General features: G+C 36.8%; 2 protein-coding genes, 2 long non-coding RNA genes and 1 other non-coding gene across 6 annotated transcripts; 2 read left to right on the top strand and 3 right to left on the bottom strand.

Moving 5' to 3' along the window:
* Window positions 1-4,935: 4,935 nt before the first annotated feature.
* LOC114823956 (uncharacterized) lies at window positions 4,936-8,517 on the top strand. The gene is made up of 6 exons (XR_011579330.1): window positions 4,936-5,167; window positions 5,247-5,301; window positions 6,814-6,942; window positions 7,043-7,170; window positions 7,652-8,035; window positions 8,176-8,517. It is a non-coding gene; the product is annotated as an uncharacterized lncRNA (long non-coding RNA).
* Window positions 8,518-8,988: 471 nt separating this feature from the next.
* On the bottom strand, window positions 8,989-10,068 carry LOC139194713 (uncharacterized). Its single transcript, XM_070819616.1, has one exon. It carries the CDS (start codon window positions 10,066-10,068, stop codon window positions 8,989-8,991), a length of 1,080 nt encoding a protein of 359 aa, XP_070675717.1.
* A 5,507-nt stretch (window positions 10,069-15,575) lies between these two features.
* Window positions 15,576-15,680, bottom strand: LOC114824267 (small nucleolar RNA R71). The gene has a single exon (XR_003772406.2). It is a non-coding gene; the product is annotated as a small nucleolar RNA R71 (small nucleolar RNA).
* Window positions 15,681-15,914: 234 nt separating this feature from the next.
* On the top strand, window positions 15,915-17,421 carry LOC139194712 (uncharacterized). The gene is made up of 3 exons (XM_070819615.1): window positions 15,915-16,374; window positions 16,555-16,800; window positions 16,970-17,421. The coding sequence occupies exons 1-3, from the start codon at window positions 15,915-15,917 to the stop codon at window positions 17,419-17,421; spliced, it is 1,158 nt and encodes a 385-aa protein (XP_070675716.1).
* Window positions 17,422-18,122: 701 nt separating this feature from the next.
* LOC114823955 (uncharacterized) lies at window positions 18,123-18,885 on the bottom strand. Of its 2 annotated transcripts, XR_011579329.1 has the most exons (3): window positions 18,676-18,885; window positions 18,473-18,558; window positions 18,123-18,304 (listed from the first exon to the last, which is right to left on the bottom strand). It is a non-coding gene; the product is annotated as an uncharacterized lncRNA (long non-coding RNA). The 2 variants fall into 2 exon arrangements; XR_003772127.2 differs by lacking the exon at window positions 18,676-18,885 and having other exon boundaries at window positions 18,473-18,612.
* Between the last annotated feature and the right edge of the window lie 2,510 nt (window positions 18,886-21,395).

Genomic DNA, 21,395 nt, shown 5'->3' with positions numbered 1-21,395 from the left:
AATGTGTGAGTTATCCCTCCTACATAGTGCCTTTATTTATAGTAGTAAAAGGAGAAAAGAAATTCCTTCATCCCCAAGGAATACAAGTTGTAATAGGAAAGGATAACTAGAATTAAATATAATCTAGGATTTGCACAATCACACTTAAACTAGAAAAGTTTACAACACTCCCCCTTGAGTGTGTAAATACGCAAGGTAGATTTAGCATCATGCATAAGTTGAGGAAGTCAACTCGTCGGCACTGTTTCTAAGGAACAATGCTTATTCTCAATAAGGTAGGAATTTGCATAAGTGAGTCTCACTAAAAAAAACCCTAAGGCTATGGCAAAAACCTGAGTAGGGACAAAATCCATAGACTAAGAAAAAATGTGTGAGAAATGCAAAGTCAAAAGATATGTCTACGGGACATCATCAGGGATATGACCAGCCTAAGGTGGGTGCCTCAATAAAACCTAGTTAGGTAGCAAAAACCCAATGGGAAAAAATGCTCCTAATCGTAGGGGAAAAAAGTACATTAAGATCAAACAAGTATTCTTCAGGATACTCCCCCTGAGTTTGACACAATTCCTAAGAGAAATAGCAATGTTACAACTCATAAAGTTTACACATACCAATTCCATGAACAAGCTTCTGAAACATCATCTTCGGCAGTGATTTGGTGAAGAGGTCGGCTATATTGTCTTATGAACGGATTTGCGTGACTTCAATCTTCTAATGCTCTTGTTGTTGATGTGAAAAGAAGAACTTCGACGCAATGTTCTTGTTGTTGTCTCCTTTGATATAACCCTTCTTAAGTTGTTCAATGCATGCTATGTTGTCTTCAAAGATCGTCGTCAGGACATCAACGTCGAGGTAAAAATCGCAAGAGCTTCGAATATGGCCCACATCTTCTTTTAACCAAAAGCATTCCCGTTGCTTATGTTCGAAGTATGCCCACAAAGCCACTCATTTGATGTAATAACTTTTGGAATGCTTATTGTGTTTATTATATGTTTAATGAAGGGCAAATTTTATTGTTAATCACTATTTATTGTATTATGTGTTTAAGTAATAAGGGAATCCAAGGAATGTATTTAATCTAAGAGAGAAGTGATCTAAGTAAGATTAACGAGACATTTCTCTTATGTTCATTCCTAAAATGTTCCTAGCCATAGGATTGCCAGTTGGGCATTGACAATCCGTTAAGATTAGTATGTGTTATGTTAACTCAAGCATGAGTATGACTAGTCTCATGTCATTTAGTGTTGGACACTGAGACAAACACATAGGCGCTCAAAAGGTAATTGAGTACATTGAACAACGATAAAAAAGGAGTTCGAACATACATGTCATGTAAGAACTCGTAAGTTGCAATATGCAAAGTAGTCATTTGACTTGAGACATCATATATGTCTAATGGTTGGGTCCTTGATCTTTGATCATTTTAAAGGCAGTCCATTGAGAGTGTCTGCGGCATTATTGGGGGTCAAGCTATAGTCATGTAGGCATATGAATGCACAACAAGGGATCTCTAACCTTCCATGGTGGAGGGAGAATACTTTGAGATATGAGTCGGGAGTCTTTGGCCAAAACATATGAATATGACTTAAGAAGTTTGTTCCAAATCATATTGAAATGAATCGTATAGAGAAGTATCACATTGGATAGTAGACATGAAACAAACTATCACTCAAACAATGTGATTAAGAGTATTGTATTAGAGAAGGACTGTATTGCATTGTAATTGTAACTGGATAGGTTCTCCAACCACTTCTACTTAGCTTAGGTAGCCATGACATACTGCTAGGTGTCACTCATGGATTGTGGAAGCCCTAAAGATTAGCAAACACTAATCTTCATCAAAGGGAGAATTGAAATGTGGTTTCAATTCACAATCGATTGTTAAGAGTAAAAATTGCCAATTGCCTCGTTAATTGGAACCTAATGGATCGTACACCGAGTAAGGATGAAAGTGAAGAAATATAAATGAGATGGGTAAGAAATTAAATGGTTTAATTGAGAATGGTCAAGATTAATTAATTAGTTAATTATTTATATGAAAGGTTCGTATTAGGCTTTCAATTTAGTTTCGGGTCTCGGGGGCCTAAAAGTGTTTTGGTCCACAAGGCCCATTATATTTAAGTTGTATGACAATTAAAACAAAATGGGCAATTAGCCCAATAACAAAGTCAAGGCCGGCCATAAGGGTGAGTGGATGCAAAATTGGATTAATTGCAAGTTTGCCACTCACATGCGAGGTACTATAAAGTCATCTTTATCGCTTTTACTCACTAGGGTTTTCTTGAGGCAAAGAAGAGAAACTTTTTCTCTCATTTTCTCCATAGAGGCCGGCCACTTAGGGGAAGGATAGCTAGCAATCTTTTTTCCCCTAAGTCATCCATTTCATCTTCACACCTCATCCTTGGTGTGGAGACTTAGAGACACTAAATCTTTGGTGTTCTTGGAGATCCTTTCCTCACATCCTCAAGGAGCAAAGGAGTATCAAAAGGAAGAAAAACACAAGGAAGATGTAAGGAGCTAGGAGGTGACTTGAAGGCCCTCCACTTGGGTGAATCCCTTGTGTAAACAAGGATGAGCTTCAAGGGTAATGAATCTCAAAATCCTTTCTTCTCTTTAATGTTATTAAGGAGTCTTGTGGTTCACCATTCATTAGCCTTTGAAAGTCATGGGTTTTTAAAATTGTTTTTTTAATGCATGTCTACTTTAAAGTGTTATTAGTTTGCTTATGTGTTCAAATGTTCTCACATGTTCTTAGTTAGGACAAAATTTTTCCTTTAGCTTCCAGTAAGGCGAGAATTTAAGCATGGTTAGATGAAGTGGCAACTAAGGTCTGTTTAGTTGACATCCAAGAGATTGCGGTGCCTCCAACGGTAAAGACATTACCAGTTTGAGAATGCGTCTTGTGCGGATCAGACAAGTATCCTGCGTCGGTATAACCAACAAGGTGAGAATCGATTTGAGAAACAGGGGGTACGACATTACTCGAGGATCCGTAGGGATAGAACAAGCCCAAATTTGTAGTACCCGTTAAGGTAACAGAAGATGTCTTTCACGTCAGTCCAGTGTCTGAGTGTAGGTGCACTACTGTATCTTGCCAAAAGATTAATAGCGAAGGAGATGTCGGGTCTAGTGAGCTAAGTACAATAAAGCGCCTATCGCACTTAGATAAGGAATTTTAGGCTCTAAAATCTCATCGTCATCCTCCTTAGGATAGAAGGGATCTCATTTTGCATCTAGCATTTAGTGTTGAGTCAGTTTTGAGTCTATAGAGTCTCTTTTTTATTGTTTGTTGTTGTTTTGAGTCAGTTTTGAGTCTATAGAGTCTAGTTTAGTGTTTTTGAGTCTTATTTGTGTTGATTAGCAACCCTAGTTAATCACCGGTCTAGAACGATCCCTACTTGCTTAATACTACAATTACATGTTTACTAGAGTTTAATTTGTGTGTCAAGTTAATTTTCACATCAATGGATCTGTTGTCACACCCTAATTATCTTAACAAGTTACCAGACTCGACCCAACCCATTTACACCCATTAAGAACAATATATGCTTTATTAGACCTTCTCCCTAGTTTGTTTTGTTTTTTCTTATTTTGCTAAATAAGGGCTCGTTTGGAAGTGATTTTAAAATATCTGAAAGCGTTTTTTTATGAAAGTGGTTTTGGAACCAATTCTTAGTAAAAATGCAAGTGAATTCTGGAAAAGAACTTAAAATGCTTCATGCAAAGAGCACTTAAAGTGCTTTTGGAATCCAAATTCACTTTCACCAAAAGCAATTTAGGTCATTTTAAAAACACTTCCAAACAAGTAGTAAATCTCTTATCAAATAAAAAATTTCATACGAAATTACTAAATATTAACATCTGAATTCGTAAGTTCAGTTTTATTCAACAATAAGACTATAATAACTCCATTAAGCACTACAAGTTTATATCTACATGCATAGATGTTACTTTCAAAACAAACCTCTAGCAACTAATAGCCTTGGGGCCAAGGAAAATCTATTAATATAGGGTAATAATTTAATAGTCATTTAATAAATTATTAATTTACCAAAGTATTCCTTATTTCTTAAATATTGTATATTGTATTTAGTTTCTCGTTTTACAAACTAATAATCCTATATGTTTGTTTAACCAAGTAAATTTCATGAATCTACCGTAGGAAAAAAAGAGAACACTTCATGAATCTACCTATTATTCTAGAAATAGATTGTACATTGTTCAACGTAATACATTATTTCATTTTATGAGCATTTAACCAAGCAAAAACTCTATTTAAATAATCAAAAGCCATGGTAACACAACACATCATACATACAACATTGGCATTTGATCTCAAAGGTGTAAAGAAATTAGAAAATTATTATTTTATATATTACATGGGATCTATAAGAATTTTATAAAATATAGTGAATTATTCATTTAACACATTATCCCCAAGTCAAAACCTATCAAAAATATTATTTAACTGAGTCATTAATCGGACAGCACACCCAACCACTTATTCTTTGACGTGAAACTCATTATTTCCATGTTGATTCGTGTCAGATTCACGGTCGTGTCTGAAATTGGCAAGTTAAGGCACAGTACACTTGAAACGAGGAATGTGCCCCATGTCAATTTTCCCTTTAATTGTGTCCTCATAAATGTAAAATGATCAAAATCCTCATAGAAGGGTAAATGTTGAATTTGCATTTACTTTCATTCTTGTGACACATATGAATTATTCTTTTAACATATTCTTGTAATGCTCGTCGATAGGAATGCATTAGAGCAAGGAGTAACGGAATTTGGAGTTAAAATGAATAGTGACTTTTAGTTTAACGGGTTACCCACGGCTAATCCTGAATTAATCTGTTATTTAACGAATGTTTAAGGCATTGACCGGACAGCAAACCCAACCACTTATTCTTTGACCTGAAACCCATTATTTCCATGTTGATTCATGTCAGATTCGCGGTCGGTGTCTGAAATTGGCAAGTTAAGGCACGGTACACTTGAAACGACGAATGTGCCCCATCATGTAGAAGTATCACTTGCAGTATTTTAACAACTCTTTATGAAATTTTCAATTTTGTACTGCATGGAAATGTTTTGGTGATTGATCGAACTGCTTGGCGCAACTCATGATATCTGGTGTTTGGATTTCATATTTGACAATCAAAAGGTATACATGTTGCTTCCTTTAATGGTCATCTCTTTCTCTTCAGTACTCATCTTTTTAACTTTACTTTTGCTCTCAATAGGTGTTTGGAGTGGAGCTTCTTCTACGCAACAATGGAGGACGTAATCTTCACCGAGGTATACTACTAATACTATTATCATTACTAATTGATTCGTGGTTATGAGCTTCTGAATTTGTAATCACAATTTAGCAGTATTCTTGTTGTAGTTGTTCCAATCAGATTTTGGTGTGGCACGCCATGTGTTTGATGAAATGTCTCCGAGAAAATCTTGTACTGAAATCGAATTCAGGATGGATGAGAATAAAAAGTTCAAAACATAATAGAAAGAAACAATCCATTCATCAAACTTCACGGAAAATTAAAACATGGTTTAAGAATTCCAAAAATAACACATCGAAAATGGCAGGTATCTCTCTAGATACTTGCAGGGGCAACTACCAACTACCAAGTCAAATGCCTACTTGATGCTTTTGATGATAGAAGAAATAGCCACCGCCTTAATATCCAACTTAGTTGAAGGGCTGCCCTTTATTTCAGCACTGCTACTAAGCGGCATTTCTTGCTCACGAGCCATATCTTCTTTTTCTCGATCCTCACTCGAAGCCATTGTATCTGAATTTGGAGAAGATGCTTCTGGTTTCTGCCCAGCTAAATGTTCTAGATTCCAGATGAATTGTGAATGAACCAAGGGGCATTCAGAGCCGATCAACCTAAATGCAGTGTCCAAGCTTCTCATCCTATTAGTTTGATCTTCTATCCTCTGGTGCTCCGACATATGAGCATCCAGGTTTTCAGAAAATACAAATTCACAGGGGCATTTAGGACATATGTAGAGAGTGTATTTGCTCTTGTTCAAATTCCTTTTTGTCCCTATTCTGTCAGTTAGGCTTGGATTGGAACCCACTTTTTTATCTTGCTGAGCAGCTAGGAGATTTACACTAGGATTGCTCCCTTTGTAGCTTTGTAGTTCAGACAAGTTTGATCTTTCCATATAAAGATGAGGTTCATTCCAAGTGAAGAAGGAGAAGTTTGAGTCAGGATAAGATACGCTTACTGGTGTACGAGCAAATTCCTTATTGCCTCTAAACTCAATTGTATTGAGATTGATAGGATCTCTGAGCTGGTTATGAGATGAGGGACCATAAGAACAATACTGAGAAACCTCAGAAGCTGCAAAATGAACGAAGCCATTGAACGTTATTAAACATAGTCCCATGGATCTTGCTTTCTAAAAAATTTAAAAAAATATACATACACATAAAGTTAATTGGTTTCCAAGTTTTTAAGGGGTTGTTTGGTGTACTTCTTGGATTCTATTTTTTGTTTTGAAACTAATGAGTATTACTTTCATTCATCATATTTTAAAACTAGTGAGTAATGAGTATTAAGCAAATTGTGGATTAATCCAAGTAGAATGGGTTGGGCTTGATAGTTTTCCTTAAAATCGGTATTTCCCCTTAACACCTATATTAGAGTCGGTATTTAATTCACTTCAAAAACAAAATTGGTACTTAATCTGAATTTGTTTGGTTTTTAATTCATCTACAAAAAATAATAATAATAAATAAATTATCTGACTGACAAAGAAGTTGAAAAGTGACATCTCTGAAAAATTGCAATTCGACAGAAATTACCCGGAGAAAAAGATGGCTGCATAAACCAAAGAAGGCTATTCTCAATCTTTTGAAGGCGAATAGTTTGTGACCAATCTGCATTAACTTGAGTTCTTGTGGATGCTGCAACAAATTGACTCAGAGTAAGTTGGCTCATGCCTTGCATTGGCTTCTTTTTAGAGGGTGGACGGTCATTTGATCCTGAAGATCGAGAAGTACTCACCGTTGTGGCAAAATGGACAGTGTGGTTTCTTTCCCTACAGTTTTCCGAGGGGTTTTCTGGAGGAGTGTCTGTGCTGGTACATTGGAAATGCAAACCAAAGGGAATTGAAGCATAAACTGGTTTTTCCATGAAGAGAGAAGGACAAAAGGTAACTGCTATGAGGTAATTGCACTGAAAGATGAATGAATAACACGCGAAGTAATTATATCATTGGGACTCTTTAGATTGAGTTCAAATACCCAAGTCCAAATTCTAAAATGGAAAATTACCTTGAGCACATAAAATGAATCTGGCCATATAACATATAACGTAATGAATTGAATACCTTTTCTCTACAAAGAAATTTATTTAATGTGCACAATTATATGGGAAGAAGTGTTTTGAAATGAGAAATATTTTCAAGGATCAGGAGTGTCAGCCTGAGTAATTTTTTTTTCAATTGTGTACGTATTAAAGTTTTCCAGAAAAATCGTACCTGGTTAGATATAATGAGCTCAAGAAGATTTGCTTTTGTGCAACTCCAATTGTCATACTCTGAATTTTACATCAGTAATGTGCTGCCAAGATATGTGGTAGATAAGTAATGCACTGTCAACTTCTGGACTCTTAACTCCAAAAGTTAACTTCAGGTAATGCTTTTGGATGAGGCTTTGGGCCGTTACTGATGGTATCCGAGTCCAACCCACCCCATTGCCTATACGGATTCACTGCCCATGGTCATGATGATGATTGCTTGACAATGAATGAAAGGGCACTGCCCTCTCTGCACAAGGAGGGGAGAAATGTGATGCCCCGAATCTTGTATTTGGTGATGCACTGGAAAGACCTAGGATATTGTAAGGCTAAAGAATCCAGAAGTTAACTTTAGCTGGAAATTTTGGATGTGTCCTTGGATAGTTACATTGGACTTGCTGCAGTTACACATTACATCTATTCTGAAGTCTGGAACTGTTATATAATGAAGAGTTTATCTCAGTTTTGCATGCGGATAATGTTGGAAATGAAAAAGCATGGTATGTTTTATCCTAATTTCAGTATGCCTGCTGATCCTCGTTATGTTATACCTGCTTTATGCTTATTCTATCGAATGGGTGTTATAACTAATTCTTCTCTTACTACTAAGCCTTCAATATTTCAAATTTTCTTTGTGCAGGAGTCCCACTCTGACTCATACAATAAACTCAATGTCGGTGACTGCAGAAGAGGTGAAGGTCATATCAGTGCTGCTGGTATCGTTTGTGATAGTAATGAAGGATGGACCGTAGTGTTTTTCAGGTAAGCTTGGGATGGGAGAGGTACTAACTGCGAATGCTTAGGGTTTGGCCTGGAATAAGGTTATTAAGAATCTGAAAAATGAAAGAGCTTCAGCTATATATAGAAGTTACTTTGATGATGCAAAGTTTAGAAGTATGTATAAAAGAAATAATGTAAATATTGACTGTGAAGATACATCAAATAATTATTAAAGAAGCCAAACTGAAATTCACCTCAAAAATTTCTTTAGTTCCTTCTAAAGATTGGTCAATAGATTGAGCTTGTTCGGAAGTGCTTTTAAAATGACTGGAAGCGTTTTTGGTGAAATTGATTTTGAATTCCACAAGCACTTTAAGTGCTTTTTGGAAGAAGCACCAGATATATGCTTCTTGCAAGAAGCACTTAAAAGTACTTTTCCAGGATCCACTTGGATTTTTACTAAGGATTGGTTTCAAAAACATTTTCACTAGAAGCACTTTCAATCATTTTAAAAGCACTTCCAAACGACTTTTCATTTACAAGTAAGTTTTTTTTTTTTTTTTATTTATTTTTTCTGTTTAATGTGTTGAAAAATTAGTTTCATTAATATGGTTCTACAGTTTACTTCACTATATAAACGACAATAACAACTTTTTTTCTCCTTTTGGGAGTTGAAGACATAGAGTGCAGGAGCTTGAAGTAGAAAATATTTTTTGCCACGACACTGGCTGGTTCACCGTGGATACCTTGCCCTATAACCCATACAGAGCAAAAGCCTTGGCCTGAATTGTACTAGCGTTGTCTTGGTGAGTTGGTTAGATATCCTCTTCTCAGCTTTGCAGCTGGTTGATCTTCCTGACTTAAGGCTTAGTCTCCTTAGAAATGTTGGCTTTTTCAATATTTCAGAAGTTTGATTTTTCCTCTTTTTGTCTTCATCATCTGGTTTCCCAAACAACGCACTCAATAAAAGCCTTCTGATTTTCTGCCCCTTGGTTTGCTTTTTACAAGGCCCCCCACTTTCTTGAGCAATGTTATTCTTAGGCGTCTCCGTCTCCAATTTGGGGCGACTGCGTCTCTCAGAATGATCCAATTCCATTCCGACGAGTCTAACTTGTCTTGCAAACTCCAGTCCTCTGGGCAGAGCCAGCCTGGTTGGACTTTGTAGCAGACTTGGGGAGTTCACAGAAGGTGAGTGAATTGGTGTTTGCAGGCCAGTTTCTTTATTCTGTTGGTCATTCAGGTCAGATATGTCACGAGCCTCTGTCTCAGCTTTCCCTCTCTTTTCCTCCTCCCTGACATGCTGCAGCGCCACCATGAACGGATCAAAATCATCATTCCACAACCTCCTATGCAAAACCCGCATTTTGATCCCAGAACTAGGTGACCTTGGGGTAGATGGGGTCGGGCTTTGGTTGGTATATTTCTGACCAAGACGGGGTGGAAGTTTGAGTGGAGGTGCAAGCGGCATAACTTTTCCCTCGCAGAAAAGGTCATCAGCAAATGCCATGGTCTGCCTTTTTTCGCGCTGCTTGCGATCAAACAAGTCTTTCACCTGCTGGCTAGTCACATTATCAACCGAACCAAGATTGAAACTGTTACTGGTGTCGAATTCAAAGTCCCCGAGTTCGGAATTGGCATCATGATATGGTGTCATGGGTGGTGTTGGGTAGTCATCATAAGTTGATGATATGGTCCTTTTCCTAGGACTAGTTGGGACACTAAAGAAGAAGACGTTGTTATTGGCAGAGCCGCAATATCTTCCAGGGGTAGCAGGTGCACTGACATAGGAGCAGAAATCATCTGGGATTTCCATTTCCGTTCAATTTCAGAGAGAGAGAGAGAGAGAGAGAGAGAGATTAATTTGGAATTGAGTGTAGAGATTTTCACTCCCGAATTGAAGGAAAGCCTGACTGACTGGGTTATATTTATAAACAAGGATTGATTTCCATCTTCCAAACTAATCTTCAAACATTCTTTTCTTGTTTTGAAAGGGAGACAACTGGTGACGAACCATGGTTATCCACCTATTCCAGGCTCGGAGAAGGCTTGTTGGAAATTCCCCCCTAAGTGGCCACTATCAAGTAGATTCATAGCTTACAAAGTATCGAACTCAGGACCTCCCGTTTTTTCTTTAGGGAGCTGATGTTCGCACTTGTCCATTGGGCCACTTGTCGTGGTTTTTAAGCATAAACTTAACAAAAGAATTATTATCAATTAACATATTAATTCTTGGTTCTTTTCTCTTCCTATCGTCAATTAGGAGTCAAATAGGAGTCTTCTAATCAGAATTGTGAGCATAAGTTTGTTTCTTTCTAATCAACCCTCCCTTATCCAAGTATTTGTCTTTTCTAATATTTACGAGTGTCTGTTTTATTTCATTTTTTGTTTGTTTGGGTTGAAGTAGCTTTTGTTTTTCTTGAAGAAATATTTACTTGTCTTAAATAATTATTATTATTGTGCGAAACAGTCAGAAAAGTGAATCAAGTGCCACAACCTAGTATTCTATCCGGATGCTCTTTGTAAGGATTCTAGAATCACTTTATCGTGTCCGTTCATTCGTCATTCTGCTGTCAGAAATCATTTTGAATTTTTTTATTTAAAATTGAACACAAATAGCACCTGATGAAAAATGACTACACAATGTACGATGAATGGACACGATGAAGTGATATCCATAATCCTCACAAAGAAAATCCAGAGAAAATCCTCATCCCAACCTTTGTACAAAGATTTTATTTATAAGTCAAGTCACGGACTAGATTGTGGTTGAAATAAGCACTTCTTAAGGTTCAAGATAATTAAAGAGGGAAAGCAAATGGATAGTACTTGGCAATATACATAGAGGTGACATCATTTTACCATCATTAGGCAAGACTTTTTGGGGTTTGAGACACCTTAATTTTCCTTAGTACGTTTTTGGCACCAGGTCCTAAAATACCTCGAAAGAAAACAAGTGCCTTAAAGAGATATTCTAGTGAAATAATGGCACCAAATATAGATAAATGAATAACATAAAAAACTATGACTTGGTTGAGTAATTCATGGTGTGGACGGCTACAAAAGTCCACCAAGCCTATGTGAAATTCAAGCTTGTGAAGGTTTTGGGCTGCTTGGGAGTAAGCCCACAACTTTAATCTCATGAGGTTTGGATCCACTTAAACATGTCGGGTGAAGAAAAGCTTGTTTCACCAGCTTGTGAGCGTGGCACGAATTTAGCATGATTTTTTTTTCGATTGCTTGAGTTATGAATTATTATATATTTTAGCGTGGCATGACTGTGGATTTGCATAGTTCTTTTAAGGGAACTTTAACGAAAAGCACCCGATACTGTTCACTTTAACGAAAAACCATATTTTTACACTAAAAAGTCAATCTTGGTACTATTCACTTTACCCTTTATTTTGTCCTTATCATTAAAACTCAAAGTTTTCAAGCTCTTTTTATTAGTTTTCATTTCTTTTAATTGACCCTAAGTTCAGTTTGCTACAAATATGTGCTGGTTGGGCTTCCACGCGCAGTTGGACTTTTAATGAATTATTTGTGCCCTAACATTGGCATTAGTCTCATTGATTATTGGGGCCATGAAAGGCTGAATTGTCCTTTCTTGCATGTGATGACGACAACATTGTGATTGCTTTTTCTGGTTTCCCACGCTTGTTCGCTCTCCCAAAGTCCCAACGAATCTCTGTATTCTTGATTGATTGAAGAGTATATTAATGCTTTCTCTTCGCCTCCTTTTTTAACAATACTCTTATTGGGCATTTCTATGGTGCTCACTTTGCGTGCGGGATAGCTAAGGATTGTATTTGTGAGGATCGAGGCAGAGAGGAAGCTGGGGAAGTGAGTGAGTGCTCGATTTTAGGTGGACTAAAGATCAGTTTGGACTGGAGTTGACAAGATGTTGTGTTATGAAACCATGTGGTTAGAGCGTTGTCACCGTTGCGTTCGTCGTGGCGGCATTTGGTTTAATCATTTGGTTGAAGTGTTGCGGGATGTACGTTTCCCTTACATTTTCATTTCATTCTTTATTTTGGAAACCAACTTTGGGTACATGTGTAAGATATTTATAATTCTGGATTTTTGAATCCATAATGCTTGGGGGTTACCACTAGACTTCGTTGAAATCTTGAAATTCGATTTTAGATGTATACGCTTAAAACTTGTGCTAAGTTGTGATAAATTCAAAGATTTGTAGCAGGTAGTTATTGAATTGTAATTTGATGGGGGATGAGTTAAAAATAGATGAAATTATCAAGGAAGGAGAGGATGTAGATGCAGGAGATCAATTTGGTGCAAGAAGGGTTGTATTTGTGATACGAAATGTAGACGATGAGTTGAAACCCAAATTGAAAGTGGAGTTTTATTCATTGGATGAATGATATATTTTTTCCAACAATTATGCACTTGCATCTGGGTTTGGGATTTAGTAGCAGAGTAGCTAAAAGTGCAATGATGGTAATTGTTTGGTAAGGAAAGAATTTGTTTGTTGCAAACAAGGCAAAAAGATGGTGGATGCCAATCTCAAACCCAATCGGAGAGGTAGGAGGGGGGAGATGCTAGAAGTGACTGCAAGGCAAAAATTGGTTGTATAAGAGAATTGGTCGTGATAAGTTTGTTGTAAAAGTTTTCAACAAAGGACACAACCACCTTATAGAAAGTGCCTCACACTTATTTAGATCTCATCATTGAGTTTCGGAGGCAAAGGAGGTGATGATTGAACAATGTGCTATGGTGAATATTTTCAAAATTAAACAAATGGGATTATTGGAGGTGAAAAGTGAAGGGATTGGAAATATTGATTATACCCTTAAGAATATGTATAATATTGAACATCAATTGTGAGCTCATCTAATCAAGCATGATGCGGAAATTTTGAGGATGAAAAAGAGAAAAACGAGCCATTCTATTTCAAGATAGAGATTGACGAAGCCAAAACACTTAACAATTTCTTTTGAGCGGATGCTAAGTTACGACGTGGTTATGGCCATTTTGGTGATGTGATTGTTTTTGACACCACGTTCAACACCAATGTGTATGAGATGATGTTTGCTCCTTTGCTAGAAGTTAATAACCATGGTCATTGATGAGTAGAATTTATATTATATATTTTATCCTAATCTTAGTACATTTTGGTTAATATTTTGGAAGAATTTTGATGCTTTGAATTGTATTTTCAATGTAGGACTTTTGACTTTCTCTGGAGCAAAACAGGATCAAATGGACGAATTTTGGAGTAATTCTAGTTGGAGAACGTTCGTAAGTCACTTAGCTTGATCGTAGCAAAATCTGAGATTTTTCCACAAAGCGGTTATTTTTTGGCGATAAAATAAAGAAGCGATGCGCAGTGCTGGAAAATGACGTTTTTGGGTTTAAATTGCGTTTTTGGAGCCCAAGATGACCTCGGATGGGTTCGTGGCCTTCTGGAGAAGTGTTCAGAATATTCCAAACATTAAATCCAGCTATATTGGGCCAGTTTTGGAACAGCTTATGGGTCCAAAACGTGGTTGTTCAGATTTTAGACGAATTTTACCATTTAATTTAGGGTTATATTTCCTATTTTATTGGATTATTAATTTTAATTTCCTAGGGGGAATAAAGGACCTGTTTTTAGGGTTTGTGTGGGGGCTTAGCAGATATATTGCTTGGCCGTCTACCATATTTCACTACGCTTTCTTTTATGCAATTTTGGAGACAGAGAGAATTGTTAGGGTTTGGAGATTTTCTACTCTAAGGTGTTTTCAATCCTTTTCTTAATAATATTTTATATGATTTTAATTATGAATATGCGTAACTAATTTCTATTGCTAGGGCGAAGCCTTGAGCCTTAGCATGAGTATGTGATTTTTATTTAATTGCTTATGATTGATTGCATGCATACTTTGAATTGTTAATCACCGGGATAAAAATCTAATTGTCTTAATGCCTGATCACCATTAGCATCTTTAGAAAAGTAATTTGATGCAATTTTGGTCGGAAGGTTCCCTGAAATTGACGTTGGCTTCTTGTGATTAATAATTGTAATTTCACTTAGGATGAATACCACATCTTAAGGGTTGCATGGTTTTTCAAAGGGTTTTCATAAAGCATAATGAGTTTTTCATGTTCAGATTTGATCCGAACGTCCGGACGGGTTGCATGTTAGATATACGTTCTATGTTGGAGGTTCCAAGTAGAATATGAATTAGGAAAATCTAACCTTCAAAGTGGCATGTGTAGATCATAAGTAATTGGTAAAAGTTCATAGGATTGCTAGGTGATGGTGGAACCCTAGTGTTTTCTTAATTTGATTTATCCCAAAACTGTTTTCTTTTCCTTCTAGTTTTTAATATTGCAGATTGTCTTATTTTTAATAATTAATTTCGTTTTTAATTTAAGTAGGCTATAAAATCAAAATTTCGTTTTTAATTTAAGCAGGCTATAAAATCAATCACCTCAATTTCTACTAAACAATAATTAATTGGAATTTGGTTTGCTTTGAATTATTTAATAATCCATGTGGAGAGCAACCTTGCGAGAGCCGTTTATACTACAACAACCTTGTGATTCTTGCAAGTATTATAGGAGTTTTATCGTATTCACATGAGTAGTAAAATCCCTATCAAGAAAATGATGCCGTTGCCGGGGATTATTTAAAATAATTCCTACTAATCAAATTTTCAATTAGTTATTGCTGTTTATATATATATAAAGAAAAAAAAATTTAATTTTCGTTTTTATTTTATTTTTCACAGATTACAACAATACAGTGCAAATTACAAAGATAATATGTGCATGGTCAGCACCCGTTCAATAGTACAGAAACTGCTTCCTTTTGATCCAGAACTCGAGCAGACTTTAAGGAGACGCAGGGAGAAAAATTTGCAATGGGTTCCTTCTCTGTAGGGGACTTTTCTGCAGTCTTCAATTTCTGGGAATCTGCACAGTAAAGGAAAAATGGCATTCGTTATTCCAGAGGCAGGTCAGCCTTGGGGTGATTCTTTAACAGCTCATACCACTAATATACCAAGTTGCATTACTTATCCAGCAGTGGAGGAAGGGTCTACATTTGAAATAAAGCAGCACATGTTGAATATTCTACCTACATTTCATGGGTTATCAACTGACGATCCAAACATGCATATTGCAGAATTTTTAATGGGTTGCAAAAATATTTTGGTGAGGGGATTTTCAGCCTAATCTATTAAGCTCCGTTTGTTTCCTTACACTCTAAAAGATCAAGCAAGGAGATGACTCCTCACACTCCCATCTGGAAGCATTAGTACTTGGGCCTAACTCAGTGAAATTTTTTTAAACAAGTATTATCCGGCTTCTAAGACTCTTGACATGAGAACTCAGATTTTATCTTTTGCCCAAAAACCTAATGAAGAGTTTCATGAGGCATGAGAGCGGTTCAAGGAGTTGATTAGAAAATGTCCACATTTGGGTATTAACACTACAAATTAAATGCATATATTTTTCAGAGGGTTAAATATGACTACAAAAACTCTTGTCAATGCTTCATGCGGAGGTTCGTACAAAGATAAAACTGCACAAGAGGCTTGTTTGTTATTTGAAAAAATGGCAGCAGATACACAACAATGGGCAGTTGAGCAGCCACAATCTAGATCCGTTTTTTAGATGTCTAACGGTTCTCCGTATATTATAGCACAAATTGAAAAAATGGAGAAAATGCTTGATGAAAAATTTGACATGTTATTACAAAGAATTCTAGGTTCACAGGTTGCTGTACAGCAGCCTTTACAAGCTGCCTGCAACGTTTGCAACATGACAAATCATGATTTTTTGAGCTGTCCACATAGAGATGCTTATTCGAAGTTTACAGCGGAGCAGGCTAATTCATTTAACAATTTTCAGCGTCCCAGATATGACCCGTATTCAAATTTCTATAACCCAGGTTGGAGAGATCATCCTAATTTAAAGTGGGACAAAGATCAACACTATAGGCCTCAATTTCAACAACAGGTACAACAACCTGCTGCACCTAAGGCTTATTGGGAGATAGCAATTGAAAAATTAGCTAATACTACCAATCAAGAAATCCAAAATCTGTATGCATCAATGAAAAATATGGAAAAACAAATTGAGCAGATTGCGTTGCAAGTTTCAGAAAGAGCACCAGGTACATTTCCTAGTCAAACAGTACCTAATCCAAGAGGACGAGAAGAATGCAATGCTATACAGACTTTACGGTCTAGCAAAAATTATGACAACAGACTTGAAAATTCTGCTAGAAATTCATAGGCAGCAGAACTGCCCCAAACTAAATCTTATACTTTTGAAGATTCTGCAATTTATGAAGATTCTGGGCAGCCCCAAGACAGATCCAAAAATACTGCAGAAGCTACCACAAAAATTGCAGAGCGTGTTTATGAGTCACCTATGCCTTATCCTGAAATGTTGAAGCCTAAAGTTAAAGATCAACAGTTAACAGATTTTATGAAGACTTTGTCTAAAGTTCAGATTAATCTATCGTTAATTGATGCAATCAAGAACATTCCATATTATGCCAAGTTTTTGAAGGACGTTTGCCAAGTTTTTGAAGGACGTTTGCACAAAGAAAAAGAAGCTCGTTGATTTTGAAAAAGTGATTCTGACAGAACAGTGCAGCGCGGTCTTATTGCATAAATTGCCTCTAAAGAAAAAAGATCCAGAGAGTTTTACTATCTCTTGCACCATTGGAAATTGTGATTTTAATAGTGCTTTAATTGATTTAGGTGCTAGTGTAAACTTAATGCCTTATTCTGTTTTTAATCGTTTAGGTGAAGGAGAGCCGAAGTCGACCTCCAACATTATTCAATTGGCTGACCGTTCAATTACCTATCCTAGAGGAGTCATTGAAGATGTTATTGTGAAGGTTGACAATTTATATTTACTGGCTGATTTTATGGTGTTGGACATGGATGAGGATTTGACAACACCTATCATTTTGGGCCGCCCATTCCTGGCAACAACCCGAACTCTTATTGATGTGGAAGCCGGAACATTAACATTTCGGGTTGAAGATCAAACGGTTGTTTTCAAGTTGTTTGAAGCAAGCATACATTCAGGTGACAAGCAAGAATGCATGCGCGTTGATGTATTAAATGGTTTACCTTATGGCAATTTTGTGACCAGATCATCTATTGGCAAGCTGCCCATAAAGACTCAAAATGTGATTTGCCACTAGATTGACCAAAAACATTTGAATGTCAAGGGCAATAAAAAATTGCAAAGCAGTCCAAGTTGTGCAAATATACAGCCTGGTAAAAAAGTGTGGTTGTTAAGTTCCTATTTCAAATCATCTCCAGGGAAACAAGAGTCTCGATGGAAAGGTCATTTTCTAGTTACTAACGTTTTTTGAGAATGGTAATGTGGACATCACGGTTGAGGGTAAAGATTTCCCATTTAAGGTTACCAAACATCAACTTAAACCATGCATAGGGAAATTTGGTGCAAGCGAGTTTTTGACTCTGAAGGAACCAGTGATCTAGCCACCAGACTTCTACAATGTCTAGCTATAGACTTAAAATAAAGCGCTTGTTGGGAGGCAACCCAATTTTTCTGAACTCTTTCCTTATTTTTTTTTTCGTTTGATTTTTTTTATTATTAGTTAAATTTCTAGATGCATTTACATACCTAAGTTTAAATAAATAAATAAAATACAGATTATAAAATAAAAAAATAAAAACGTGAAAAATCCAAAAATATTTTGCTTTCTTTATTTACACAGTTGATTTTAGCTCCGTTTTTAATATTTGCATATATTGGTTAATTGCAGGTTGCACGCATGGAAACCAAGGGAAAATAGAGACAGCTTATCATATACTGGAGTCATGCACCCAGCAGCAAGTTTGCATTAACATCAACCACATCTACACTATGCTAAAATTTAAAGCAATTAATATGAGCTCATTCAGCGATGCAAGTTTGGGGGTGGGAAATTGCAAGGATATGAAATTTTACCTCCTAGATGCTCCGATCTGGGCTTTTGGAAGCTTGTGCCGTTTTTGTCCATTGAAGCTGATGTTTATCCATCCACTTTCCTTCCCACGGATCTATCAGTGATCCACCTTTATTGCACAAAGCACACCAACATGAGACCATGCAGAGCCATAAAACATCATCTTTACAGAACAAGACCCAAATACAACCCCAGCTCAGTTTTACCTTCGTTGTGCATCACTTACAACACCCGATATTGTGAAAATCATGATTTCTACATGGATGAGTGCTTATACCTTCCAAATCGATAGATCATGGCCTTTGTGATGTGTCCTGCCTTTCGTCCAGTGGATCTCCAGTTTGAGCATTCTTTCTCTCGGATCTGTCATGGATCCGAGTGTTTCTGCACAAAGACCACACCATTATAATTACATGCAGCAGTAATGCAGCCACTGTTTCACATATTGGGGTTCATCACTGACAGCGAACAAGATTTTACCTTCGAAATACCCGGATCTGCACAATCTTCATTGTTTTCTCCTTTCCTTTACTGTGTTCAGCTTCTAGTTCATAGAGGAATCATACATGTATGTTTTGCTCCACCATGGATGGGGTCGAGAGACACGGGGTATGTATATTGTTTGGCTTTTTGTATGAAGAGGGGTGCCAAACTGAGAAGACAATGAGAGGTTTGAAATGATGAGATGGCTGCAAGGATTGAGAAAAATGAGAAAGAATGAAAGCTAATTTTCATTTTAAAGAGATATGGGGTCTGAGAGCAAAAGAGAGAGTGGGTTGAGGAAAATGGGAGACTTATTTCTGATATGGATGTACGTTTGGGTTTTTAGTGAGATAGGGCTGGAGTTTCTTAAAACGAAAAAAAAAAAATTAGAAGGGAGAGAAATGGGTGCATCTGAGCCTTTCTTTTAGAATCCTAAGGAATGCATCATATGGATGCGTGACATGTGGCCTGTCATGTTTGTTAAGATAGGGACATTTTCAAAATGGGAGACAGGGAGCCGTGGGGTGGCTTAGGGATCGAGGCTAGTGAAAGGGGAATCCTATGCGTGTTCAATAATAGCTAGGTTTTTTTTTAAATGACACATGCAGCTGCTACACCTGTTTCTATACCAGCTGTTACGCAAGTTGACACAAGTGTTGCATTGTCCGTGGTGGTCCGCGCATCTTCACACAGCCTCAGGTTCTGAGTTCGAATCCAGGTGCTTTTTTTCCTTTTTTTTTTCTGTTTGTTCTATTATTTGTTTTTTTTTCTGTTTTTTCCTTTTTAGTCTAGGCTTTTGTTTTTGAAGGAAAAATTTTGTCTTAGTTAAGAACAAGTAAGAACAATTGAATACATATGCAAACTATTAACACTTTAAAGTAGGCATGCATTAAAAAACAATTCATAAAACCCATGACTTTCAAAGCCTAGTATATGGTGAACCAATAAACTCTTTAACAACATTAAAGAGAAGTTAAGATTTAGAGTTTCTTTACCCTTGAAGCTCATCCTTGTTTACACAAGGGATTCACCCAAGTGGAGGGCCTTCAAGTCACCTCCTAGCTCCTTGAATATTGCTTGTGATTTCCTTCTCCTTTTTGTGCTCCTTTGGACTTTGTGGATGTAAGGAAAGGATCTCCAAAACACCAAAAGTTTGGTGTCTCTAAGTCTCCACACCAAGGGTTAAGTGTGAAGATGAAATGGATGACTTAGGGAAGAAGAGATTGCTAGATTAATCTCCCTAAGTGGCCGGCCTCTTTAGAGAAATAGAGAGAAAGTGTTTCACCTCATTTCACCAAGAAAAACCCTAATGAGAAATAAAGCTATAAAGTTCCTTTTATACTTCATTTCAAGTGAGTGGCAAACTTGTAATTAATCCAAGCTTGCCCATTCACCCTAATGGCCGGCCATATTAATGTTATTGGGCTGTTTGCCCATTTTGTTTTAGTTGTCATACAACTTAAACATAATGGGCCTTTTGGACCAAAACGCTTTTGGGCCCCGAAACCCAAAACCAACATATAAGCCTAATACGAACCTTTCGTAAAATTAATTAACTAATTAATTAATCTTGACCATTCTTCAATTAAACCATTTAATTGCATATCCATTTCATTTAATTTCTTCACTATCACCCTTACTCGGTGTACGATCCATTAGGTTCCAATTAGCGAGGTAGTGAGCGATTGTTACTCTTAACGATCGATTGTGAATTGAAACCACATTTCAATTCTCCCTTTTATGATTAGTGTTGCCTAATCATTAGGGCTTCCACAAACCATGAGTGACACCTAGCAGTATGTCATGGTTACCCAAGCTAAGTAGAATTGGTTGGAGAACCTATCCAGTTACAACTACAATGCAATACGGTCATTCTCTAATACAATACTCTTAATCACATTGTTTGAATGATAGTTTGTTTCATGTCTACTATCCAATGCGATACTTCTCTATATGATTCCCTTGAATATGATTTGGAACAAACTTCCTAAGTCATATTCATTTGCTTTGTCCAAAGACTTTAGAATCATATCTTAGAGTATTCTCCTTCCACCATGGAAGGTTAGAGATCCCTTGTTATGCATTCATATGCCTACACGACTAGATAGCTTGACCCCAACAATGCCGTGGACACTCCGATGGAATGCCGTTGACATGATCAAAGATCAAGGACCTAACCATTAGACATCCATGATGCCTCAGGTCAAAGGACTACTTTGCATATTGCAACTTTCGAGTTCTTACATGACATGTATGTTCGAACTCTCTTTTGATCGTTGTTCAGTGTACTCGATTACTCTTTCGAGCACCTATGTGTTTGTCTTAGTGTCCAACACCAAATGACTTGAGACTAGTCATACTCACGCTTGAGTCAACATAACACATACTAGCCTTAGCGGATTGTCAATGCTCAATCGGCAATCCTATGGCTAGGAACGTTTTAGGAATGAACATAAGAGAATGGTCTCGATAATCTAACTCACTTAGATCACTTGTCTCTTAGATCAAATACATCCCTAGGATTCCCTTATTGCTTAAACACATGATACATTAAATAGTGATTAACAATAAGCTTTGCCCTTCATTAAACATATAAAAGTTTAATACATTAAGTATTCCAAAAAGCTATTACATCAAATGAGTGGCTTTGTGGGCATACTTCCAACAGTTTTATCTTTTCCAGTTTTGCTTTTGTTTTTTTTTTAGTTTCCATTTAT

This window comes from Malus domestica, chromosome 03 (assembly GCF_042453785.1).
Source record: "Malus domestica chromosome 03, GDT2T_hap1".
NCBI lineage: Eukaryota > Viridiplantae > Streptophyta > Magnoliopsida > Rosales > Rosaceae > Malus > Malus domestica.
Note: the sequence above shows the minus strand (reverse complement) of the source record. Positions and strands in the feature narration are given on the sequence as shown.